The 24270-nt window shown below is 47.0% G+C and overlaps 2 protein-coding genes across 2 annotated transcripts in view; one reads left to right on the top strand and one right to left on the bottom strand.

Moving 5' to 3' along the window:
* Stab2 (stabilin 2) overlaps nucleotides 1-8166 on the bottom strand; it is a 156203-nt gene extending 148037 nt beyond the window's left edge. The window contains exons 1-2 of the mRNA XM_041676250.1: nucleotides 8103-8166; nucleotides 1131-1254 (exon numbers count right to left, since the gene is read on the bottom strand). Of these exons, the coding sequence (XP_041532184.1) occupies nucleotides 1131-1254; nucleotides 8103-8166 (188 nt within the window). The remainder of the gene's footprint in view (nucleotides 1-1130; nucleotides 1255-8102) is intronic.
* Nucleotides 8167-23449: 15283 nt separating this feature from the next.
* CUNH12orf42 (chromosome unknown C12orf42 homolog) overlaps nucleotides 23450-24270 on the top strand; it is a 95315-nt gene continuing 94494 nt past the window's right edge. Inside the window, exon 1 of the mRNA XM_041676238.1 lies at nucleotides 23450-23537. Within this exon, the coding sequence (XP_041532172.1) occupies nucleotides 23450-23537 (88 nt within the window). The remainder of the gene's footprint in view (nucleotides 23538-24270) is intronic.

Genomic DNA, 24270 nt, shown 5'->3' with positions numbered 1-24270 from the left:
ACAATAAGCCAACGTGGGACTGTACGCTGGTGCCCTCTGGAGGAGCTTCATTCAAATTACACACAGGCTGGTTCCCACTGTGAACGTGGATGACAGTTATGTGGTTTCATTTATTGGGTGGCGGGGAGCCTGGCAGTGGGACCAAGACTTATCCTGGGGTGTATGAACTGGCTTTTTGGAGCCCATTCCCTATGGTGGGATACCTTACTCAGCCTTGCTATAGGTGGGAGGGGCTTGGTCCTTCTTCCACTTGGTATACCAGACTTTGTTGACTCCCCAAGGAGGACTTACTCCCTCTGCGGAGTGGATGTGGGGGGACTGGGGGGAGCTGGGGAGCTGGAGAAGGGGAGGGAGGGGGAATTGAGGCTAGTATGTAACATTTTTAAAAATTTAAATAAAAAAGATTTAAGAGCTTCTGTAATTTATATGGAAGTCGTTTATGATTAGAGATTAGAATATCAAGCGAGGTATTGGGTGATAATTTAGGAAAAATTATTACTTCAGTTCTAAGTGAAAAGCTGGGTTTCCATATCGATCGACCACACAGAGAAAATCTGATTTAGCACCACTCTTAACTACCAACTGTTCGGATTATTTTATTCACGGAAGTCTTTCCCTCTCCTTCCTCCATCCCATCTTCTCCCCCAGCCTTCCCTCACCAAAGCATAAGGAATTCGTCTGCTAGGCATGACGCTAAATCCGAAGAGCCTAAGACGACTGAACACGTATAAACAATATGCACACTCACAAATACGTTCACGAGAAAGTGATGTTTGAATAGAACCTCAATTGATGCCGTAGGTCGCCAGCCTGTCAGTACCTTGGGTGGGGTCGCGCATGTACGGCTACTCAAGATGCCACCACCAGGGGGCGCTGAGAAGCTCGCACAGATCTCACAGGCGCCAAGGAGCTGCATTTGTGTAGATAGACCAACCAACCAACCAACCAACCAACCAACCAAACAAACAAACAAACAAACCACACAAGAAAACAACCAAACGAAAAACACCCAGCCTAACAATTACCAGGAAAGATAGACGAGGCAATGTGATTGAAAACAAATGGAATAAATGACGGAAGGAAAGTAGGGTTTGGGAACTCGTAAAGCACGCACAGTGACTCGTGGTTACCAATTGGTAACCAATAGGTGAGCATTTGAGGCTGGAGGGGTTGAGCGGCTCAGCAAATGCTGGGAGATCATCAATAGGAGACGACGGATCTGAGGGGATAAAGCCACCTTCCCGTTTCCGTGGCCTGAAGGGAATCCGGGTTGCGTTGTGAAGTTTTCCACGTACGGGTCAGTAGGGGATATGGTCATGAGAACCTAGAATTTATTTCTTTGATCCTAAAACATTCCACATTTGCCCGGAGTAAAAGCCTTTCTTTAGGCTGTACCCAGAGGTGTGTATACAGCGCTCCGCCACGAGGTGGCAGCAGAGTACAGGCCATCTCCACCACAGACCTTGGGGCGATTCCCCTGGGGCACCCCATCCCAGAGATCGCCCAGCACCAGAAGTCGGTATAAAGAGCAAGATAACCCGTCGTTAGTGATGCCTTCGTTCTGTCAGAGGTCAGGTCATCACCTAGGTATTTGCAGCGACTTTCAAACTCGTGGGAGAAACAGGTGCTGCAGCGGTCTTTTTGATAATTCTACATCCTCTGAGTTTTCTTCACGTCTACTCTTTACTATAGGACCATGCTTTTTGTCTTCAGATGCGGTTGGGCCGAACCTGGACCAATACCATTTTCTTGCTTGCAAGTATTCGTCTGAAATAGTCTCAATTGCTCCTTTTTTTTTTTTTGGTTTTTTTTTTTTTTTTTTTTTTGGTTTTTTCGAGACAGGGTTTCTCTGTGGTTTTGGAGCCTGTCCTGGAACTAGCTCTTGTAGACCAGGCTGGTCTCGAACTCACAGAGATCCGCCTGCCTCTGCCTCCCGAGTGCTGGGATTAAAGGCGTGCGCCACCACCGCCCGGCCTCAATTGCTCCTTTTTAATGTGAACGCGACAGATATCGACAGTGTCAGGTGTTATAATCTGTAGCTGCTCTGAATGCATTACTTAGAAAACTAGTTATGGAATTAAGATAACCTACATCTATCTTCCTACCGGAATCCCAACTGTAGTGTGTCACAGAACACGGAAAGGGCCACGCCCCTCCCCCCATTGGGTTTTCCCTCTTGCAGGAGAGCCCTTTACCTGAGGTTTCCATCAGGTCGCAGGCTCTGGATGAAGCCTGGTGCCAACTAAGGTTAGGAACACTTTGATTTTATTCTCACTTATATCTCCAGGAAAGAATGTACAGGTCTTTTAGGTGAGTTTTCTTTGCACTGCAGTGAGCGATCTCATGACAATCTGTTCATTCTGCAGGCTGCCAGGCTGAGAAAACTCTATAGCCCTTCCTTCCCTCCGAAGGTGAGGGCGGAGTTTCACCCAGCCGTCACAACACAGCAGGGAGCTCCACGGCAGAGCTCTCCATCCATCCCACACTCAGACAGGCAGAGCGTAGGTTAGAGGAAACACTGTACACACTTCTCAGATTTATTTACTGTATTTTGGCAGTACAGGGCATCATAGCAAGGACGCATCAGGAGATCTGCTTCAGAGCCGTTTCCCCACACAAGGTAGAAACTTTTTGCAACTATATCTGATTTTTTTAAAAAATTCCCTCGGGGCTTGATTCAACGCCAGTGCTCACTGAGATGGAATTTGAAACAAAGGCGACCTTCACAGAGCATTACATTTGAACGTGTGTAAGATACTATAGAGGGCTTTCTGCTAGCTCCAAGTTTAGCACAATAGAACTTTCTAGATTAGTAAGACTGTTCCGTGTCTGAGCTGTCTACTATGTTGGCTGTTAGCTACGATGTTCTTGAGCACTTGAGATGTTGATAGTGAGAAAGACTGAAGCATTTGGTTTCTTCTTCCATTTTATTTAGTTTAAATTAAAACCACCGTAGATAGCTAGAGGTGGATACGCCGGACACCTTGGGGAGGAAAAATCTTTCAAAGTTCCTGGCTGGGACCCCTGTGATGAAAACCAGCTGACCGAAAGGTGTGCACTGAATATAGGTTTTTCATGAAGTTGGAGGCATTGTGAAGAAATAAACCCGAGGAGGGTAAGAGCCCTGCTTTTGCATGAGGCCCGAAGGAGAGAGTGCAGAATCATGGGAGAAGCAGTAGGACAGAGGTGTTGGCTGAGTGCAGTAGCCAGGAGGGTGTTTAACGATGCCTGTCCCCTGCATCCTCTCTCGGGGAGACCACGCCATTCCAGGTATAGCCCTATATGGAATCTCACATTCACGCAGGCAAAACTCCCACACACATAAAATAGAAGTAAAATAAAGTAAAAGGGGCAAATTTAAAACATCAAGGTGAGGAGGACGGAAGGATAGGACATGGCGTCGTATTAGGTCAATACTAATCGTAAGAGTATAAGGCACCTAAGACAAAGAATTGTGAAAAGTAATGGAAATGGTTATATAATAAGAAAAGGCTCAGTGCGAGAGAAAGGAACAAAAGCTGGGTATTTGCTTAGTAACATACCTCCAAAGTGCATAAAGCAAAAATCAACTCAAGAGGAGTGAGCAGGTTTGCCAGTGTGTTAGGGAGATTTTTAATAGGCTTTCCTCGGTCACTGGACGATCAAACCGACAGAAGAATTGACGATAGCATGAAAGGATTCGAAAGCCCTAGTAATAAACACTACCTTATGTTTATAAAACACAAAATAAGATCAAACCTCAGAAGATTCTCTTCATCATGTTATGTTTCTATTAAAGGTAAGAAAAACTAAAACCAACCTGACAGGTTTACGAATAGACGCATGTGTCATGTGACTGTATTTTAAAAACGATACGGCGAAGGTGAGAGTCCGTGTGGTGACAATTTTAAATGGGACAGAGTGTGACAGCACACGGGGACCTGTCGATATTCCAGCTCAGTGCTCAAGGGTAGGGAGATGGGTGCTATTTCCTTATCGAAATAAACATAAGAACCAAGGGCAATATCAATATAACGCTGTACAACCGAGTATCTGAATACAGCTTATATATATATATATATATATATATATGTATATGTATCATCTATACATATATCTAGGGATGGATAGGCAGACTGTCTAAACCGAAGCTGCCCCTTCCAAGACAATATGGTGGTGATCATACGTGAATTAACCACATCACAAAGAGCATTAATTGGGAAAATTAATTTAAAGTCCTTAGGTCGTTAGTTGACATCTCTTAGGAGATCAATAAATGTACACATGATTATTCTGTGGGTGAGAAGAACACTTTCGGATGCCGTACATTTCTGTTCACACCTTTGCCCGAGACGCCTCATTCCGTCAACCATCCTTCTTCCTCACGTTTCTCCATTCTCCTTGTTTCCACTGAGATTTGATTAGGAAAGCAGAAAATGCTCTAAGCATCCTGAGCTGGTGGAGGGCTAATGTAGGGAGCTACAGGTTTATGAAAACCTACTGGGAGGGCTGGCGGCAAGGGTGGACAAGGGTCAAAGAGCTACAACCAGTTCTCAGGAAAACGGGATCTTCAGCAAGCATGGGAAACTGTCACCAAAGACCTCAGCTGCTGCATCACCATAGGGACGATTCTCAGGGGAACGAATGGAGTGGGCAAATTTTCTGTCACTCCTTCACTCCCTTTTGTTAAACAGTAGTGGCATCTGCTTGGCTTCTGCCCCTTCCTTGTCAGATTTGTGCTCTTATTGGCGGAATCTAAGGGATTCTGGGAGATATCGTATCCAGGCTTCTAGCCTCTGAAGTAGAGGATAACAGAGAAGAAGTTGGGGATGCACGCTGCTAGAGAATTAACGGGAAAACAAGCACCATGTGTTAAGCATCCCTTCTATTCCAGCAGTGATCCCCTGCTCAGACTGTAGCCTGCTCAGGCTTCTCACTTCCTCAGCAAAATCCTTGGCCTCCTTCCCCCTGAGCTGGCTGGATTAGACCTTGTGCTCCCTTTCTTCTTTATTGGAGTTCTCTTGGAAAGAATGTCTGCACAGCCCCCAGGTGCTTTCCTACATCACGTATTCGCTTTAACTCATCTTGGCTTCTGCCTCCAAATCATCTCGAAAGCTAGGACCAAGGTGCTGTGTGATCTTTGCCGTACAATCTGCATTTTTCTGTAGCATTTGGCAATGCTGAACACGTTGTTCTCTATGAGACTGTCTGTTTTTTTAGCTTCTTCACAAAACTAATAATCATAGTGCTACAGACTTACAATAGAATTAGTCATAGGGTCTCCTTTTCTAAGTAAAACCCTTCACACCTAACTAACAGGGAATTGACTACATGTCTTTCTTGAGCCTGTTGGCTTTACATCATCTAACTGTTATCAAGGATGGGAAAAAAAATCCAGACTGGAGAATTGCTAGTGTTTGGCCAGTTCCGATTACTTCTGTTTCCAACCATCTTGAACCCCAATGGCCAGAGAGCATCGCTGCAAAGACTCTGCTTTAGTTCCTCAGTGGTCAGTTTGTCAACTTGGCACAATCTAGAATAGTTCTCAATCTTCCTAAAGCTGCAGCCCTATAATACAGTTCCTCATGTTCTGGTGACCCCCAACCATGAAACTATTTCATTGCTACTTCATAACTCTGATTCTGCCACTGTTATAAATTGCAATGTAAATATCTGATATGCAGGATAGCAAAGGGGGTGCGACACACATGTTGGGGGCCGCTGATCTAGAGTCACCTGGATACAGAGTCTCAGTGAGGGGGTTGTCTAGGCCACACTGGTTGTGGGTGTGTCTATAGGAGACTACCTTGATCATGTTCATTGAAATGGGATGGTCCAGCCACTGTGGGTGGCACTGTTCTCTGGATTTAGGCCCTGGGCTGTGTGAGAGTGGAGAAGATGAGGGGCTGGCATGTAGGAATGCATGTGTTTATTGGTCTCTCTTCTGGGCGTGGCTGAGATGTGCCCGCCCCCTCTAGCTCCTGCCACTGTGACATCCCTGCTGCGACAGACTGTAGCCTGGAACTGGTAGCTGAAAAAATACTTTCTTCCCTAAGCTGATTTTATCCCACCAACCGGAAGAGAATCTAAGATGGTTCCTCCAGGTTGAGGAGGAGCGGCTACAGGATGGGCAGAACGTAGAGGGGAGGGCACCTCATACCTTGTTCTCCCCCCTGCAGGCTCCTGCTTGCTTGCCCCTCAGCTATTGTGCCTCGCAGAGATCTGGGAGAGGCTTGGGGTTCTCTGTGTTGGAGAAGCATGCCCTCTTGTTTGGAGAGTGTGTAACTCCCATAGGCCACCGTGTGATGCCCACCAACTCTAGAAATGTTGGCTCTGGTTATTTCTCTATCTTGGGTGCCTTTGAAGCCAAACAGTCCTTGTTTCTTCCCAAAGAACTCGCTAAGGATCATCGGCTTTTCCTCTTACTGGCAAACATTTTCTTAGATAACGGACATTCATCAAGCTCTCCGAAATAAAAGCTACCCTGGTGGATTTTTCTGGAAGATTCTAGCTCTTCCTGTTCAATGCTCGAGTCAAGACTGTCCTTGCTAAAGAGGACATAAACCCAAAGCGCCAAGCTTTGCTTCAAACGAAGCATGTTTTCTTTAGGCTGATTTGCTTATTTATCCCCTCAGTAAGTAGTATTTCCATAGTCTGGGTTGCAGGCACTGTGCTAGTCTCTGAGGGAGACAAAGAGCGAATGAACAATAGATAAATAATGACTGAAATAGAATAGATGCCCTGTTTGCGGACTTGTCATCTTCGCAGGCAGAGACAGATAAGAAACACTGAAAGGAAGCATGTGACCAGACGTTTGCAGGAGCAGCAAGCGGGCTTCGCCACCGAGCCACCCCTCCAGCCCGCAACCATGGATTCTATCATTTATATATTTTTTACTGAAAATAGATTCTTCTCTCACACTACACCCCAGTGTTCCCCCTCACTCCACTCCTCCAGTCCCCCCCCCCACCTCCCCTCTCCTCCAGATCCACCCTCCTTCCCGTGTCCCTTCAGAAAAGGGCAGACCTCCAAGGAACAACAACCAAAGACGAAAAAAAAAAATACAATAAGACAAGGCAGAAATGCTCACACCAAAACTGGACAAGGCAACCCACTGGGAGGAAGAGCCCTAAGGACAGGCGAATGGGTCAGAAATCCACCCCCTCCCACTGTTAGGAGTCCCACAGAAACCCAAGGCTAACCGCCACGTAGACACAGAGGACCTGGCACAGACCCCTGTAGGTCCCAGGCATGGCCCTTCAGTCCCTGTGGGCCCGTGTGAGCCCTGCTGGCCTCCATCCCCTCTGACTGCCACAGTCTCTCCTCCCCCTGGGATGGGTTTTTAAAGGGCTTGTTAAGGACTGGGGACATAATTGCTTGAATAGAAAGTATCAATTACCACTCTCCCGGCACTCCTCCTCTCCTCTCTCTGCTAGAACGTGGAATTTTCATCCTATTAGGAAGAGACAATCACAGCAGGAAAAAGCAAGAGAAAGAGCATGGAAGCCAGAAGTCCAAAGCCTCAGGAAGACGCCAGTGTTCTTACTGCGACTCTTAGTTCTGTCTCTGAGATGAAGACAGACAGATTGGAAAAACATGTAAATGCCCGTGACAGAGTTCCCATGAAATAGTGACACGCACTAGAATCCATGTTCCATAAAGATAAACACTTTTGGAGACAATAGGTCCTTAATACATTTTTATTGACCAAATTAAAAATTTAAACATTTATTGACATTCATTATATGCCCAGGAATGAAGATAAGCACTAATATGCTTTATTTAATTTACATAGAAACCTTATGAAGCAGATACCATATCATCCCATTTCTCAGGTGAAGGAAGAAGGACTGAGGCCCAAGAGACGTGAAGACCTGTTAGGAAGGAGCTGGGCTGGTGTTCAATCCACGGCAGTGACTCAGCACAGTGCAGGCCTTTGCTCGAAAACACGCCAGTGTTGGCTCTCTTGGCGAAGGCTCTCGGAGTAGACTATCTGGGCACATGACACACTTTTAGAACCTCTTCTCTAACCCTAGGACTTGGAAGTCTGTAACCTGACAAACGGTGTGTGGCTGAACAAAAGTAAGCCGCTTGTGTTTGTGTTTGATCGACACAGTCCTCACCTGCAGCTCTGGCCCAGACATCACCATGGCATTGAGTAGCAGCACAGGCCTCTCCGATCTGCATGACCCCGGCTACATCATGGCCCTCGAACACCAACTTGGACTCAGGTGGCTGACCTGATTCTGGGCATGCTCATAACCCTCAGTGGCAACGGTAACCACATGTGTCCATCCAGACCCTGGCGGCTATGGGGGTCACGGACCCAGACATGGCTCTCAGCAGCAGCCTGGGCCTGGATGGCACCATGGCCCTAGGTGGCAGCACAGGCCACCGCATCTGTATGGTCCCTGCTGCAGCATGGTACCCAGATTGGCCTCCAACAAGGCCACGGGCTGCAGCCCAGATCCTGACCTCCTTGTAGGTGTTAGTGGCAGTCTGGGCCACAGACTTCAACACAGACCCCAGCAACAGCTGGGCTATGGACCGAGATACGGCCCTATGCAGCAGCTCGGCTGATGGACATTCTGGCTCCAGGTGGAAGCCCCTAGAACTCAGATCAGGATGGCTCTGGTAGCAGCATGGCCTCTGGACACCAACAAGACCACAGGTTATGGCCCAGACCCTGGGCTCCATACAGCCAACAAAGGATTATTTAAAGGTGTGTTGGATGATGCGTGGTTTAGGTAGACCATTATACTCTACAGTCTAACCTTAATCTCTAAGTCTCACAAACAATGTCCCCCAGCAAACACCAGTCTAAGTTATACAGAGATTTTAATCCACAATTGTTTCATTGTCTGAAGTTTATTTATTTCTGAAATCGTTTTGTGGTACTTACCGTTGAAGCCAGGGCCTCACATACACTTCTCAGGTACCCCACCACCAAGTTACAACCGCTTTTAGAGCTGGGGGTCCATTAAAAGGGAAGAGCCAGCAGACCCTATCCGTGACTTTTCTTCTGCCTTTCAACAAGAACCCATGTGACTGGAAGCTTCATTTGCAGATGTAGCGAGGGTTTCATTCCTGAAGCAGAGCTAAGAATGGGCTTTACCTCAGGCTGGGAATGAAAAGATGGCTTGTACACTGCAGAAGTTAGGAGACAGAGACATAGTCTACTGCCCCAGATGGCAGCAGGTTCCATGTTTTGATGAATGCTAACTATTTATAGTTCCCTGTTTACACTCTGAGCCTAATGCAATGAAAAAGACCATCAACCTGTGAACTCAGGAGCTGGGAGACAACCCAGGCACCCAATATGTCTCGTTCCCAAACACAGCTCTTTGCTTTCTGTTGACAAGAAAGCCTGGTTGAGCTCTCCCTTGAGGCAGCAGCCCTTAGCTGCATCCCACGGCTGGCAGCCTTTCAGGTTACCCTAACACGCAACAGAGGGCGAAGCTGGCAAGGAACTGGACCAGCAAATCTCCTTGCATGAGGCAAGGTGTTGACTCCCATTCACCGACACCCAAGATGTCACAGAATTTGTAAAACAAAAGGGAGAGGACTTGGGGAGAGGGGACCCCAACAAAACAAACCACAGAGGCCTTGAACTCTTTTTGTTGCTGCCCTGCCTAAAAGATAAATGGAGCAAAATTCTTACTCCCATCAATAAGCTCTCCCCTGAGGCTAGACAGAAATTAATTTCTGTTACAGAGAAAGATGATTTTTTAGGGCTAAGGACGTCCAGAGGGTGCACCACAGAAAATGAACCTGATGGCTGTCCCCTGCTTCTGTATTGCTACTGTGACTCTTTTCTCCTTCTCGAAATCCCATTCTCTGGAATCGTTGGGCAATGTGGGAAAATATTGTGACAAACGTTGCTGTTTACGCTTGCAGTGGGGGCGACTGTTTTGTTTGCCTGGCCTGTTGCCTCTGCCGCTCTTTCTCATGGCTGGCGGCTCCCTGACAGCTCGGATTCCTCCGCTGACATCTGCTATAATGAGAGCTCAGACAGGAATAGATTTGCAAAATGACGGACTCACAATGGGACAGGAGCCGGTCTCCAAACTTCGCCTGAGATAAGCAGATGGGGTCTGAAACGGAGCGTTTGAACCGATTAGGTCTAGGTGAACGCCTGTATTCAGTCCTCCGGAGTCATTCTGTCCCCAACTTTTGTCCCTCCCTCCTTCACCCCTCACTTCCCCCGGGTGTAGACATGGGAGGGTACTGATGGCACGGGGTGGGCTTTTTCTTCTTCTTCCTAGGCTCTGTCCTGGAGACGGGCCCTTCCAGTCCCTCAAGCAGAAGCACGTTGGGCATTTACCCAGTGCCAACCGTGGAACAACAGAGCAGACCCACCCCACGGGCCTCATAAAGGGACGCTGGGGCAGCACATGGGGTTTTCCCACTCGCCACAAACGACGGCTGTTTGTGCTAGTTAACCTCTTCCAAGCCCGGGTCATCTCCTGCTGGGAGGCAGGGGCAATCTGGAGGGAATGAAAGTCTGGCAGACCCCGAAGTGTCCTGCACTCCTTGGCCCCCAACATAGGCCACTGCCGCTACAGAATACCAAACAATCTCACATGACGCTCTTCATAAGTTAGCTGGGCCATGTGCTGCTGACAGGCCGGATTCCGACGAGCTGTCCCCGGGGGACTAACTCTGCACGTCTTCCGGGCAATTGGAGGTCCTGGCATGGGTCACCTTCTTGCTGTAGAGGATCTCCCGAAGGGGAATGAGGCGGGGAATTCCCATCAGGATTCATCATTTGCAGCCTTCTCATGAATGGTGACCAGATGTGACTTGGTACTTTTAAGGTACAAATCAAATTAAATATTTTAAAAACTTGTACTCCAAGCTCGTGCATTGACAGAAATCAAGCCAACCAGAGTTTTCTTAAGAGAAAGACCCTCCCACCCCGACCCTGCCGCCACCAAGATCCCTTCTGTGGTTCTCTGTGGGGAGACTCTGGAAGTTCTTGAGGGTGATATGATCTAAGAAAGTAAGGAAAAGGTTGATCTCAGAGGGAACTTTCAGGGATCACTTTCCATGGGGCGGGATGCAGGGAATGCACACACGTTTAGCGACGGCGTGAATTCAACACCCTCAAGTGGAGCAGATTTTCTCATTGTTCAAAGACCTGGGTATCATAAAGACGCACTTGGATCCGCAAGTCGCAGGCTGGACTATCTCACAGCCTCTATGGCTCCTGTCAGCAGAACGCAGACCCACTAATCTACTCCAGCAGGACCCCAGCCGTCTGCAGAGCTCCAATCTCCAATCTCCCACCCCCCACTGTCCCCTGCTGCCAGCCCAGACCTGTGGTTCACTGGGCTAATTCAACGCCTGTCTGTTGATAACATGCCATTGTTTAAGCTGTGTGTTTACCTGGCAACCGTTATCCTGAGAAGCCAGGATCCGCTGGGACACGGTGGGCATGATCATTAGCCACAAAAGCTGTTAGCTGGGAGGGGCTCTGACACTGAGGAACCGGGACATTTGTAGAGGAGATAAAAAAAACTAATATCTCAGGACTATGTACTGAGGAAGGGTCCCGTCAAGTTGAAGCCTCATTTGTTAAAGGAAATCCTTCTACCTCTGCCAGAGCTCAATGTCTGTGGCTTCTAATGTCAGTAATGAGAAGAGTGGAATACATGAGCTGGTGGAGAGCTTGTGAGTCTTTCACTGGGGTACCCAGCAAGACGAGATGCTTGGGGCAGGTTGAGAATCACCTGTCTTTAAATCACATCTGTCCCGTTGATTTGGGTACCCAGACACACATTGGTTTCCATAAGACCAGAGCATAAACTATTAAATATAATTTGTGTTTTTTTTTAAATTTTTTATCAGAAGACACAACTTTTGCCCTCCTTTGGAAACACCAAATGGTAGAACAAAAGATGTCATCTAACAAGTAGAAATTTGAAATCTTGCCTCTGCCCCTTACTGGCTGTGTGACTTTGAACCTGTCTCAAGTACGAGCTGATAACTCCTGTCTAAATTATTGAGGAATTAAATACAAGCACGTCGGTTGTTTTGGCATGAAGTGCTGTTTTGGACAAAGGCTTCCCCCAGAGGTCTGTGCATCAGTGACTTCACCTCTAGTGTTGTACAAGTCAGAGGCTCTGTGAGTCTTTAGGAGGTGGGGTCTTGGAGGATCTTATAGGGGAATCCTTGGGCCTTTGGGGCTATGCCCCTCAAAGGTATCTGTTATTTCTCTGCTGTTCCCCTTCTCATGAGTTTCCTGACCAGACGGACGCATCTGATATCTCACTGGACGCTTCAGAACTGTCTGTCAAAAATAACCGTCATGTCTCAATACGTTACCTCAAGCATATTATTATGGAAAGAAAAGCTAACACAGTAGCCAGCTGGTTTAATTTTCTCCCAACTTTAATGTTAATTAATAGCTCATCTGCTATTGTCTCCATGACTCTGAAACTAATACTATTTTATTGATATGCTTTCATTTGCTTGTTTTAATAGCTCTACGTGGAACCATTTTCTTCCTAATTATTATTTATTTTTTACTTTAAAGCATTGTGTCTACATGTGTTCAATGTGTGTGCTTGTTTGTGCGTGCTCATGTGTGCACGTTTATGTGAGTGCAGATGTGTGTGTGCCAATGGCTGCTTAGTGACTATCAACGTTCCCAGATAGGAGCTGTGGTACCTCCTTACCCATTACATCCACTCCAAACCCTTCCTTCTCCTGCGAGACTTCACCCATGCATGGATGATTCTCTACGCGTTCCAGATGCATGCTCTTATACTTCACCCATGCATGGGTGATTTTCTACGCATTCCAGACGCATGCTCTTATACTTCACCCATGCATGGGTGATTCTCTACGCGTTCCAGATGCATGCTCTTATACTTCACCCATGCATGGGTGATTCTCTACGCATTCCAGATGCATGCTTTTATAGTTTTGTCAGTTTCAAGATACTTGACCTCTATTCGACTTCGGGTATAATTGTAGCCACACCTTGGTCAGCAAAGTTGGAAAAGCTTTATCTTTGAAATGTCATAGACATGATTTTTCCCCTACAGGTTTGAAGTAAGGATTAAACGTCATATTAAATGACCAATTGCCCAGCGAATGCCTGGCTTGAATGGATACCCAGTAAGTGTTTCTTTCCAGGACCTTTCTTGCTGTTGATAGATAGGGATCTTTCTGTTGAAAGACGGGAACATGCATTGAAAACTCTTATTTCTTTCCCTGTTATCTGAAGAATCATTTGAATTTAAGTGCAACATTTTGTTAAATGAGATCTTTAGGGATCTGTGTTTTCTCCGGCACTGGAGGAGCTGCTAGCATCCACTGTTATGGGTGGCAATTGTACTAATATATATAGCACAATAGCCACCCTTTTAATTAGAGAATGTTCTTGTAGTAAGCTAGCAGATTCCTATCTGATTGATATTTATAGGTTTTGCTTTTGGCTACATGCCAGTAATCTTCATTACGAGGATTTCTCTGGCTTCATAGTTCCCTCTGCTGCCTCTCTTCCGTCAGCATAGCTGTGTGAACATAACTATCCCAGAAGGGTCACAGGTTCCTTAAACCACAAACCTGCCCACGAGGGACTTAAAGCAGGCAGACATAGCGTTTTATCTTACAGTTTCTGCCGCTGTGACGAACACCATGACCAAAGCAAGTTGGGGAGGAAAGGGCTTGTTTGGTTTACACTTCCACATCACTGTTGACCATGGAAGGAAGTCAGGCAGGAACTCAAACAAGGAAGGAACCTGGAGGCAGAAGCCGATGCAGAGGCCATGGACAGGCGCTGCTTACTGGCTCACTCCTTGTGTCTTGCTCAGTCTGCTTTTTTATAGAGCCTAGGACCACCAGCTCAGGGATGGAGCCACCCCAATGGGCTGGTCCCTCTCCATCAATCACCAAGAAAATGCCTGATAGCTAGATCTTATGGAGGCATTTTCTCAGTTAAGGTTCCTTCCTTTCAGAGAGTTTTAGCTCTCACAGCAGGGCTGCTGATCTCGTTAGTCTTCCTTCTTCTGCTCTTGGACAGTTTCAGTAGCACTCTGCCTGTCCTGGCTTTTTTCCTCACCCTTGCGGCTCGTGTAACACTGCACGAGGACTAACTGTCCTGATCCTGGTACTCAGTAGTCTAAGGAACACACTGGGGGCCCAGCAGCTCCTGTTGGAGGCTGTAGGCAGGAGACAAGGTGTTCGGCACGATTTCTTCTTCAACTAGTAAGTCTGTGCTGGTCACTTTTATCAACTTGACATATGAGAGAGCCAGCTGGGAAGAGGGATTCGTTAACTGAGGAAGTCCCGCCCCCGGATTGGCCTATGGGCGTGTCTGTCTTTCTTGATTAATGATTGATGTGGGAAGAACCATTCCACTGTGGGCTATGTCACCCCAGGGCCAGTGGCCTGGGATGGTTCAAGAAAGCAAACTGAACAGGTCATGAAGAGCAAGTGAGCAAGCAGCATCCTCCATGGTCTCTGCTTTAGTTCCTTGCCTTAAATTCTCATAGGCTGTGACCTATCAATCAGACAAATCCCTTCTTCCCTGGCGTTGGCCAGTATCTGCCCCTGCAACAGGAAAGCAAACTGGGCTCCGTGCTGGTCACTTTTCTCTTCTTTTCTTTTAAGATTCTGCTTAAACACATGCCATTCCACTTTTGAAAAGTCTGTCTGATCTTCCAGACAGACTACCGCTCTTGTCTCTTAGTTACAGCCTTTCTCAACACTTTTCCAAGCCAACTTTCTTTTCTCCATGATCATGTTTTGGTCACAATGAATTTCTCACACAGATTCTTAAGTGCATATATCCTGAACTTTTATTTATATTGTGATGTTTTTGCTTAAAACAATCCTCCTCCAGAGGTGTTAGGGAATATTTGACAAGTTCAGAAGTTATAAGCATAATGTGTAAAGCGAAGGCCCGGCGGCACACATGTGTAATCCGAGCGCCCAGCAGGCAGAGGCAGGGATGGCTGAGCTCAAGGCCAACCCGGGCTGCCTAGAGAAATCAAAGTCAGCCTGAGGTACAACGGGAAGGCGCTATCGCAGAAAGTCAAGGACTACACCGGTAGGCATAGCTCCTACTCTTGCTCCTACCCTCGCCAAAGAGCTTCTCCTCACAGCCTCTGGAGGTCGCTGCGGAAATGCACAGCTGCCCAAAGTACAGAGAGTAAATGACCCTGGGGTGCCCATCCCCAGTGGGTCCATTTCAGACACATCACCTACACCTCAGGCTCAGGGAACATTGTGGGATTGAGGTGGAAAGAGTCAACGAGCCGGAGAATCAGGACACCAGCTAAGATCCGGGGCTTCTAGTCATGACAGGTACATTGCACCCATGATCTCTACCATATGTTTGTCTAAACAAGATGGCGTCAGGGTAAGGGATGACACGCCAACAGGGGGATGGGGCAGTTTCACAAAACCCCACCCCTAGATGAAGCGCTAAAGGCCGTCGGTGGCTGTTAAGAGATAATTGATTTTCTCCAGGGATAAGTCCCGATCAGTTGTCCAAGTAGTCAGCCATGGGGATAAGAGCAACGCAAGATGAACTCAATAGGTTGTGTGTGTGTGTGTATACATACATACATACATGTATATACATTATATAGGAGTAACAATAATCACAGAAAAGGAAGTCATTAACTTGAAGGGCGTACATGGGAGGGTTTGGAGCAGGAAATGATGTAGTTACTCATATACAAAATTCTCAAAAAACAATTTTGAAAATCCCCAAGATCTGGAAACGTAGCTCAGCAGCAATACATTTAGCTAGCAAAAAGTGTACCGTGTGATCTGCTCATGTACTTTGTTTTTTTTTGTAAAATCATGACTATGATCAAGCTCATCTACACCCCATGACCTCACAGCTACTTGCGTGCATGTTTGTAGTCCATAGTTAAACTCTATTGTTTCCATATATTCCAAGTATGTCAATCACACTGCAGTCTCTCCCCTGCCCCCTCTCTTAGCAGAGTTTTGGTGTATAGCCATGGCTGATCTGGAACTGGGCATGTAGACCAAGCTGTCCTTAAAGATGCAGCAATCTTTTTGCTTCTGCTTCCCCAGTGCTGGGATTACAGGAGAGAGAGAGAGAGAGAGAGAGAGAGAGAGAGAGAGAGAGAGAGAGAGGAGAGAGAGGAGAGAGAGAGAGGAGAGAGGAGAGAGGAGCGAGGAGAGAGAGAGAGAGAGAGAGAGAATTGTGTACTATACTAACTATACAATACTATAGTAAACAGTGAGGGGTTCAGCAAGGAGAGGGATCTTTACCTGCTGGACACAAGGTTGGGGTTTGAGGTCTGTTACTGATAAAAAGCTCTCCTTATTGCTACACTCTAGGAGCTGCAGCTGAGTGATATTTGTGCACGAAAAGCTAAGGGACACCTCTGAGAGGCTGAAGGAGTCCTGTCCACTTCAGCCATGTCTTACCTTGTATTCAGGTAGAATAATGAGGCTCAAACTCTTTTCCTAGTGGCGATGATGCCTTACGTAGGCATTGATCTTAACCGTGGATTTGGCTGGATCTGGAATCAGCTACGAAACTGCTACGTGTGGACCAGATGTGTGTGAGGGAGCATTTCCAGGAAGGATCGATTGAGGGGACCAGACATCCCCCCACCACAGCGATGGGCTCTCCTAGCAGCAGCCCAGTTACAAAGAAGTCTGGGGAAATAGCAGTGGTTTGTTTTGCTTGTCTTCTTGCTGGTGTGTGTGTCTACCCTGTGGCTGTTGCTGTTGCTTCCAACATCAGAATCCAGTTTCCTTGGCCTTCAACAGGGACTGAACATCGGTGACTCTCTTAAGATCCTCAGGGCCAGATTGGAGCTGCAGAGGTATTCAACTTTGTGGGCTGATCGGAGTACTGGGCACTCAGCCTCTTTACTGTGCAAGAAACTATTGTTGGGCTATGTATCCCCTATGGAATAAGTCTATTGAAGAAACCTCTCATACGTACGTGATGGAATCTCTATCTATCTATCTCTATCTATATCTATCTATCTATCTATCTATCTATCTATCTATCTATCTATCTATCCAATCATATCTATCTCTCTCTCTCTCTCTGTCTATCTATCTATCTATCTATCTATCTATCTATCTATCTATCTATCTATCTATCTCTGTCTGTCTATCTCTATCTATCTATCTATCTATCTATCTATCTATCTATCTATCCAACCATCTATCCTCTCTCTCTCTCTTTCTCTCTCTCTCTCTCTCTCTCTCTCTCTCTCTCATCAGAGAGAACACTTGCAGTTGGATTTTTCTTTCGGCTTCCAACCAGCTTCCAAATGAAAAAACAGAGACATTATTAATCATGATTAATTAGCTTAGGCTTGTCCCATTAGCTCTTTTAATTTAACTTGTTTCTATTTATTTATGTTTTGCCTCCAGATTTTTTTTTTACCATTCTCCATTCTGTATGTCCCTCTCCTGCTTCCTCCGTGTCTGTCTTTTTCCTTTCTTCTTTGAGCCTAAATTCCTCCTTCTACTTACTCTCCCTGCCCCAAAGTTCCACCCACAACTCCTCCCTCACTGTTATCCCTTCAACTTTTCATCAGGTGCCTTAGGCAGGCAAGGTAAAACAGCAACACAGCTTTATACAATTAAATAAACACGCGTCGCTACATAAACAAAAGCAGCACACCTTTGCATAGTTAAACAAATATTCCACAACAAACCCTGATTCTATATATTTGAAGTGTTGTGCATAACAAAGGGAATGCTTGCTCCTCAGAATTCTCCTTTATGAGTCACATTTTGAGGTAGTTTTGGTTAAGTTGAATTGTCTTTATCTTTTGAGCGGGTCTGTACACCTTTTCACATTTATCTATTTTGCCAAGGCCACAGCTACTTTGATAGCTCACCCTTGTCTTACACGTTAGTGATCCGTTAGTGGGTCATTTGCTTGGAGGTTCAGTGACAGGAACGCATCCTTAGGCCTGTCATTTGCTGCACAGTGACAGCGAATCAAGAAAAACCAAAATTAATCTGACCCACGGCATTGTACAGAAATCGTACTTGCTGACAGACTTTAGTTAGAGGAGGCGAAAATGGCCAATAACAAACTCTGACAAGGAATAGAGGCTCTGTGAGAAACGGAAAACAGAAGAGAACACAAGAGAAAATTTGAAGTAAATAGTTTAATAATTTCAATGCAAATAGTTGATTTGGAAAGATCGATTTCTTCCTTTTTGGAAAGCTGAACTCTAGGAAGTGGGTTTGAGTTGCTAAATTAAGAACTTTGTGGCTGGGAGTGTATAGCTCAGCGATTTTCCAGTCTGCACACAGCAAAGCCACCAAGCAAACAAACAGCATGGCGGGCAAACCTTTGCATATATACCTATATCTATATTATATATCTCTATATCTGCCAGGCCCTGGAATAAGGTCTACTAAATGATAGAGTTCTTTTCAGCTCAAAGGTCTTCACACAGAAGGTGGGTTTGAAGGTAGGGGTGGCGCAGAGTTCAGCCTAGAGCTCTGGTGTAGATGCCGAGTATCGATTTTCTGCTGTTATTCTATAGACAAATGTCCCATAACTGGACAACTAGAAAACAGTCTACATAGTAGGAGCTGTGAGCAAAACTTACCCCCCCCCCCCCGCGCCAATATCTTCCCTCTGTCTGTCTGAGTCTAGTCTGCAGGCAGTGGCTCGCAGTCCGGAGGTAGTTAGGCCAAGTGACGGCGCCTTGGCCCGAGGTGTCTGGTCACTGTGGTTAAGTCGTGCCCTGAGGATCACTATGTCTGCCCTGTAGCTGGTAGCCACCTCCTGCAATCCCAGCACTTGGAAGGCAGAAGTAGGAGGATGCCTGAGAATTTGAGACTAGCCCAAATTTGAATTTGAGGCCAGTGAGACCGTGTCCCAAGAAAACTAAAAATAGCAAAAAACAGAACAGTGTTTGTATTGTGATTGTTTTAACCCCAAATGTTGCACTCCAGGGACCTGGCTTAGCTGGGATTCCACGTCTGCTTTGATGGTGAACTGTATTGCTATTCCAACCTTGAAATCTATGTCCTCTGGTTGGTTGGCACCTGGTTTTCATTGTCACCCATTTCAGTGAACCAGATTCTGGGTTGGGTCTGTGGCAAGCAGCCCTATGGTCCCTTTGTCATCTGGAGCCATCTTGAGACTCATGCCAGAGCTTTGAAATGACTTATTAGCCTACTTCAGTGCTTCTGGGAGAAACAGCCCGGTGTCACCCATGTTTCAACTTTCTTTTTCGTCTTGTTTTGTTTTTGAGATAGTATATTGAACCCTAGCTTAGACTGACCTGGAACCCAGAGACTCTTCTACCTCTTTCTTTTAAATGCTGGGATTATAGTCGTGAGGACACACACACACACAGGCATGCACATTAAATTAGGCACTACCTACAAACAAAAGCTTAACTAGCTGGGGCAGGCTCATGTGTGGGTAATTAATTCCTAAGCTGGGGCACTTGTTCCAGACCAGCCTAAGCTACACAGTGCTCAGTGCTACACCGGGCTAGTGAGCTTGAGGCTAGTATGCGTTGCCAAACAGTGAAACCCTATCTCAGAAACCCAACCACTGCCACCCCAGCCCAAATTCAAAACCCAGATAAAAAGCAAATCTATGCCAGCCCTCGGCTTTGGGACGCAGTGCTTGGAACATTTTGCAGGGTTCATAGATTTTTCTCTGCTCAGTTGCATATGTGAACCACCTTTGTGGAAGCAGCTAAATCCTGGAATGGTTGGAACAGAATTTCTTGAGAGTTTCTAAACCAGAGTCAGTCTGTGGCTCTAAGGCAAAGGGAAATGGGCCCTGTTCCCAAATACAGCACTGCTCTGCCCCCTGCTGTTGGCTACAGTGTCATTATCCTTTTAACTTGAAATTTTTCAAGGGAGAGAGGCCTGGATTGGCAGGGGACTTCAGCAGGTTTTTTTTTTTTTTCTTCCTTTCTTAATTCCTGGAATACGTGGAAAACCAACTCTGTCAAAAGATCAGCAGGTGACGCTCATATTCTTAAGCTGAAGGCCTGCCCAGGCTTTGGTGCTGAGCGGTAGAGCAGACTGTCGGAGGAGAGACAGGGACGCCCTCTGTGACTTTTGTGGCAGGGGCGGGGCAGGGTCTACTCGAAATGCTGGCCCCATTGTGGTTGCCCGGAGACTGAGGGGCTATCAGAACCGCGCCCGGAGATGCCCAGAAGAGGTGGGTTGTGTGGCACCAGCTCGCTTGGAGGTGTCTGCGGTGAGCACAGGATAGGGCCTCTGCAGCTGCAGGTAGACAGGTAGAAGAGGAAATCGTGGGTCTGGTCTGGTCACCAAGGAGGTGGGTTGCTCAGTGAGGGACCCTGTGCTGTTTGGCTTCTGTAGACTCCAGCTACTTCTGGTGGGGGTGGCTCTCGGGAGGGGCCGTGGGGCGGCAAGCAGCGGAGTCCGATCGTCCCCGGTGGTCGTCATCCCCCTCCACCCTGCTTGACCAGTCCCCGGGGTAGAGGCGACAGAATTGCGCCCCGCCCCCGCCGCCCGTACCCACACCAAGACGCACACGCTCCTTAATCTCCCCCGCCCCCGGTTGTCCGGGCGACGGCCCAGACGAGCAGGTGATGCATTGACAGCGAGCAGATGGTCCCCCGTGGAGGCGAGCGCGGCCCACAAAGCGCCCAGCGCAGCGATCCCACAGCGCCGCCCCCGCCCCGTGGCCCGCGCTGCCCGCATGCTAATAGGGGTCGGGGGAGGGGTCTGGGGTGGGGCCAGGAGCCCTGGGCACGCCCCCTGTCCTTTGCAGTCACTTCACCTCTTTTTTTTTTTTTTTTTTTTTTTTAAATCCTGAATGCCCTCTCCAAATCCCCACATCTGAAGTTTTCCTATCGCACACCCAGCGCGCTTCTTCCCTCTCCGAACTGTCTCCAAGCGGATCCAGGTTGCCCACCATCTCCCCTCCCCCGTACACACACCCTCTGCCTTTCTCCCATCCTGCAGTTGCAGGGACCACTTTTACTCCCTGCTGGCATTTCATGGTTGATCTGGGCAGACTAGAGGAATGGGTTTACCACAGCCCAGCCTTGATCCCTGCTTCTAGAACGGGCACTGGCATGGCCAAATGTGTAAAGACACCCGCCCCCGTCCCGCCCCCACCCCCTATCCCCAATGCTTCAGGGCCTTTCAGGCTGCTACTTCTCGGGACTTTCCCTTCTGGAAGTTCAAAAATAAATCACTCTCTGGTGACGACGGTACTACCCCTCCTGGGAAGCCCTCCCATTCACACACCCTGCTCCCATTCATTTGACACACACACCCCCCTTCTGTACTCTATTCACCGCTGTGTGGCAAATTGCGGCTATCTTATAGGAAGGGCATGAAAACTGCTAGGCACTCTTCACAATTTTAATACCGTACCTCATAGCTGTCACATAAATTCATTGCCCGGCCTACTCTATAATGGCCACGAAATAACTTTAAGAGAAGAGGGGGGCGTCCGACGCCGGTGCCACTGCATCTTTCTTTGATTTGCAGGTGCTCCCACCCCCTTTAAACCATTGCTACAGTAACTGCAGATAGCTTTCTTTTTCTTTTATAACTGTCACACAGAGCGCTTTTAAAAAAGCCATCCTTCTCCTTTTTATTTTACAGTAGATAAAAAAATGCCAAATGCCAATGAAGGCTTTAAAAAGAAAAAAAAAGCAATGGGAAAAGAAAGCGAAAAAGAGACTAGTGAATGAAGTTGGGACAATACGGGTCACAGAGCTGTCGAAACTAATGTCATAGTGCGGCTGCTGGGCGGGGGTACAGAAAACTTCTTGTTTCTTGATTTCTATGGAGATTTGGTGTGTGGTACAAGCACTCCCTGAACAGGTTCAGAACAAGCGGGACAGAAAGAACTCACAATGAACTCCCCTCCGATGGCCTTTCTGCCCACAAACACCTGTGATTTACAAAGCAGCATTTTGGAGGACAAAGAAGGGCCAGAGGGCCGGGCTATTGTTGGGAAAGGGACGCCTCTTGTAGTCAAGGCTGTAGGAGAGAGTTGTTTTATTTTAAAACGTGTCCTAGGTCCTTGCTACACAAATGTACAACCAGGGAAAATAAAGCAGCTCTTCTGAGGGCCCTGCAGGACTTTCTCAAATGGCTCTTCCTAATATGAGCCAGTGTTTCTGCTAAATTCTGAAAACTAGTGGAATTCACTAGAATTCAAAGAGAGTCGATTTATACAATCCTCCTAGGTAGGAGAGTTAGTAGCCATCACCGAACACATAGAAATAAGTAGCTAGGATATTTATTTTGAAGATGTATACTGTTTGCATTTATTTGAAAACTTATGAGAGTGTAGTTCTTTCTTTTGGAAGGTAAAAATTTTATGTTTATCTTCTTTGTCTTTCACTTTCCTTTCTTTTTTCTTTTCTTTCTTTCTTTTTCTTTCTTTCTTTTTTTTTTTTTACAAGGTCTCTCTATGTAGCCCCAGCTGTCCTGGAACTTGCCATGTAGGACAGACTGGTCTTGAACTCACAGAGAATTCTCCTGAGTGATGGCATTAAGCGTGTGCACCACCACACCTGACTGCTTATCTTCCTAGTGTTGGGATTTAGTCTTATTGTTTGAAGGTTTTCTTTTCCTGTTTCCCGTTCTGACTTTCCTCTGTTCTCTGTCGTCTCCTTCCCAGGGAGTTAGAAAGATGGGAAAGCAGATCAAACTGAGGCGATAATTTTGAATTGGGTGAGATTCTCTTCACTCAGGATAACTAAAAAAGGCCAGAGTCAACTGTGACCTGAAACTGGTTAAGAAGCTGGGGAGCAAAGAGTCACGTGACCAGCAGAGGCCCTGCAAGGGTCTCAAGTCACTGTCAGAAGGTTGTTAGGCCGGAGCATTGTGGGAGCGAGAAGAATTTTGAGCCAGAGCTGGAGAGGTTGGCTTGGGTCAGTTAGGAAGGCCGTTTGTGGGACCTGGAGGGAGGGAAAGGCTTTTATTCTAAAAGAGAGAGCTGGAGAGGATTTTGAGGGATGTTCATGACTGGACTTGGCGTTTCAAGATGATCACTACTGCTCTGTGGAGCATTAGTTTGCTGTGTGATGTTTCAACGGCGTGCCACAGAGATGGATGGATGAATGATTTGGCTTGCAGTTCTGATGGTTGATTTCAAGAGCCTGGGTGGAGCTTGGCATTGGGCTGTCTTATACCACGGAGGAAGGCAGATGGGCAAGAGTCAGCTAAACAAGGGAGAGGGAGAGATAGGTAGGAGAGAGAGAGAGAGAGAGAGAGAGAGAGAGAGAGAGAGAGCAAGAACGAACCCGGAGCCTCAAACCCTTTTATAATGAACACTGACCAATTTATGAGATGATCGTGGAGCCCTTGTGGACTGAACGGCAGGACTAGACATGCTATGGCCACTGTCAGAAGGCTAGTCATTTAGACAAAGCATCTATGGTTTCTTGGAGAAAACTGTGTTAACAGAAATGAAGAGAACGGATGCTTTGGATCTGTGTTAGGGAAAACCGATCAGATCTGAGGAATGAAAATGCATGGCTGGGCTGAAGAGACCGAGCAGCAGCAAGGACAACCTCTTGCGGCTGGACGCTCAGTGGGTGGTGTCCTTTATGGAGAAGGTGCGAACCAGCCTGTGGTGGGCAAGTCAAGTCTTCAGTTTCAGCGTGGTTAAGTTTGAGCTATGGCGGGCGTAGGGTCACACAGCTGACTTCTGAGGGAAGGGACGGTCATTTTCTGGCTTCCTGCAGACCTGTGATGTGATGTGACATAAAGACAAGCTAGGCCCCTCTGCACTGGGAACCGGAAAGGCTGATTCAATCTGACAGGCAATCCGGAGGAAGTCTTGAGGAGTCAGGGGCTAGGAAAGGAACCATGAGGGCGATAGTGAATGGATGGAGTGAACACGTAGGAACCTACAAACTAGAGCAGAGAGGAAACCCTTGGTGAGAGGAAAGAGGTTGACGGACAGAAACAAGAAGAAGGTGTGCCACGGGCTTGGAGGTGTTTGGGGGCAAACAGCTGTAATGGCATGCAGCTGAGGTGGTTGTAGCCGCCTTCCACAATGCTCAGTTTTTGAATTTGAGAAGCACCATGCAATGACTGGCAAGTCTATTTAAGAGTACACACACACACACACACACACACACACACACACCTAACATTGAGAATGGAAAGGCATCTCCACGTGGGTGGGAACTGAGAACTGAACCTGGGTCTTCTGCAAGAGCAACAAGTGAGCTATATCTTAAGCACTGAGCCTTCTCTCTACCTCACAATAGTTATTCTTTTTAAAACTTATTTTTGGTTTTTTTGAGACAGGGTTTCTCTGTGTAGCCCTGGCTGTTTCAGAAC

Source organism: Microtus oregoni, unplaced genomic scaffold (assembly GCF_018167655.1).
Source record: "Microtus oregoni isolate MIOR12 unplaced genomic scaffold, Mior012 000001F_ref0000356, whole genome shotgun sequence".
NCBI lineage: Eukaryota > Metazoa > Chordata > Mammalia > Rodentia > Cricetidae > Microtus > Microtus oregoni.
This window is presented reverse-complemented; position numbering and strand designations above follow the sequence as displayed.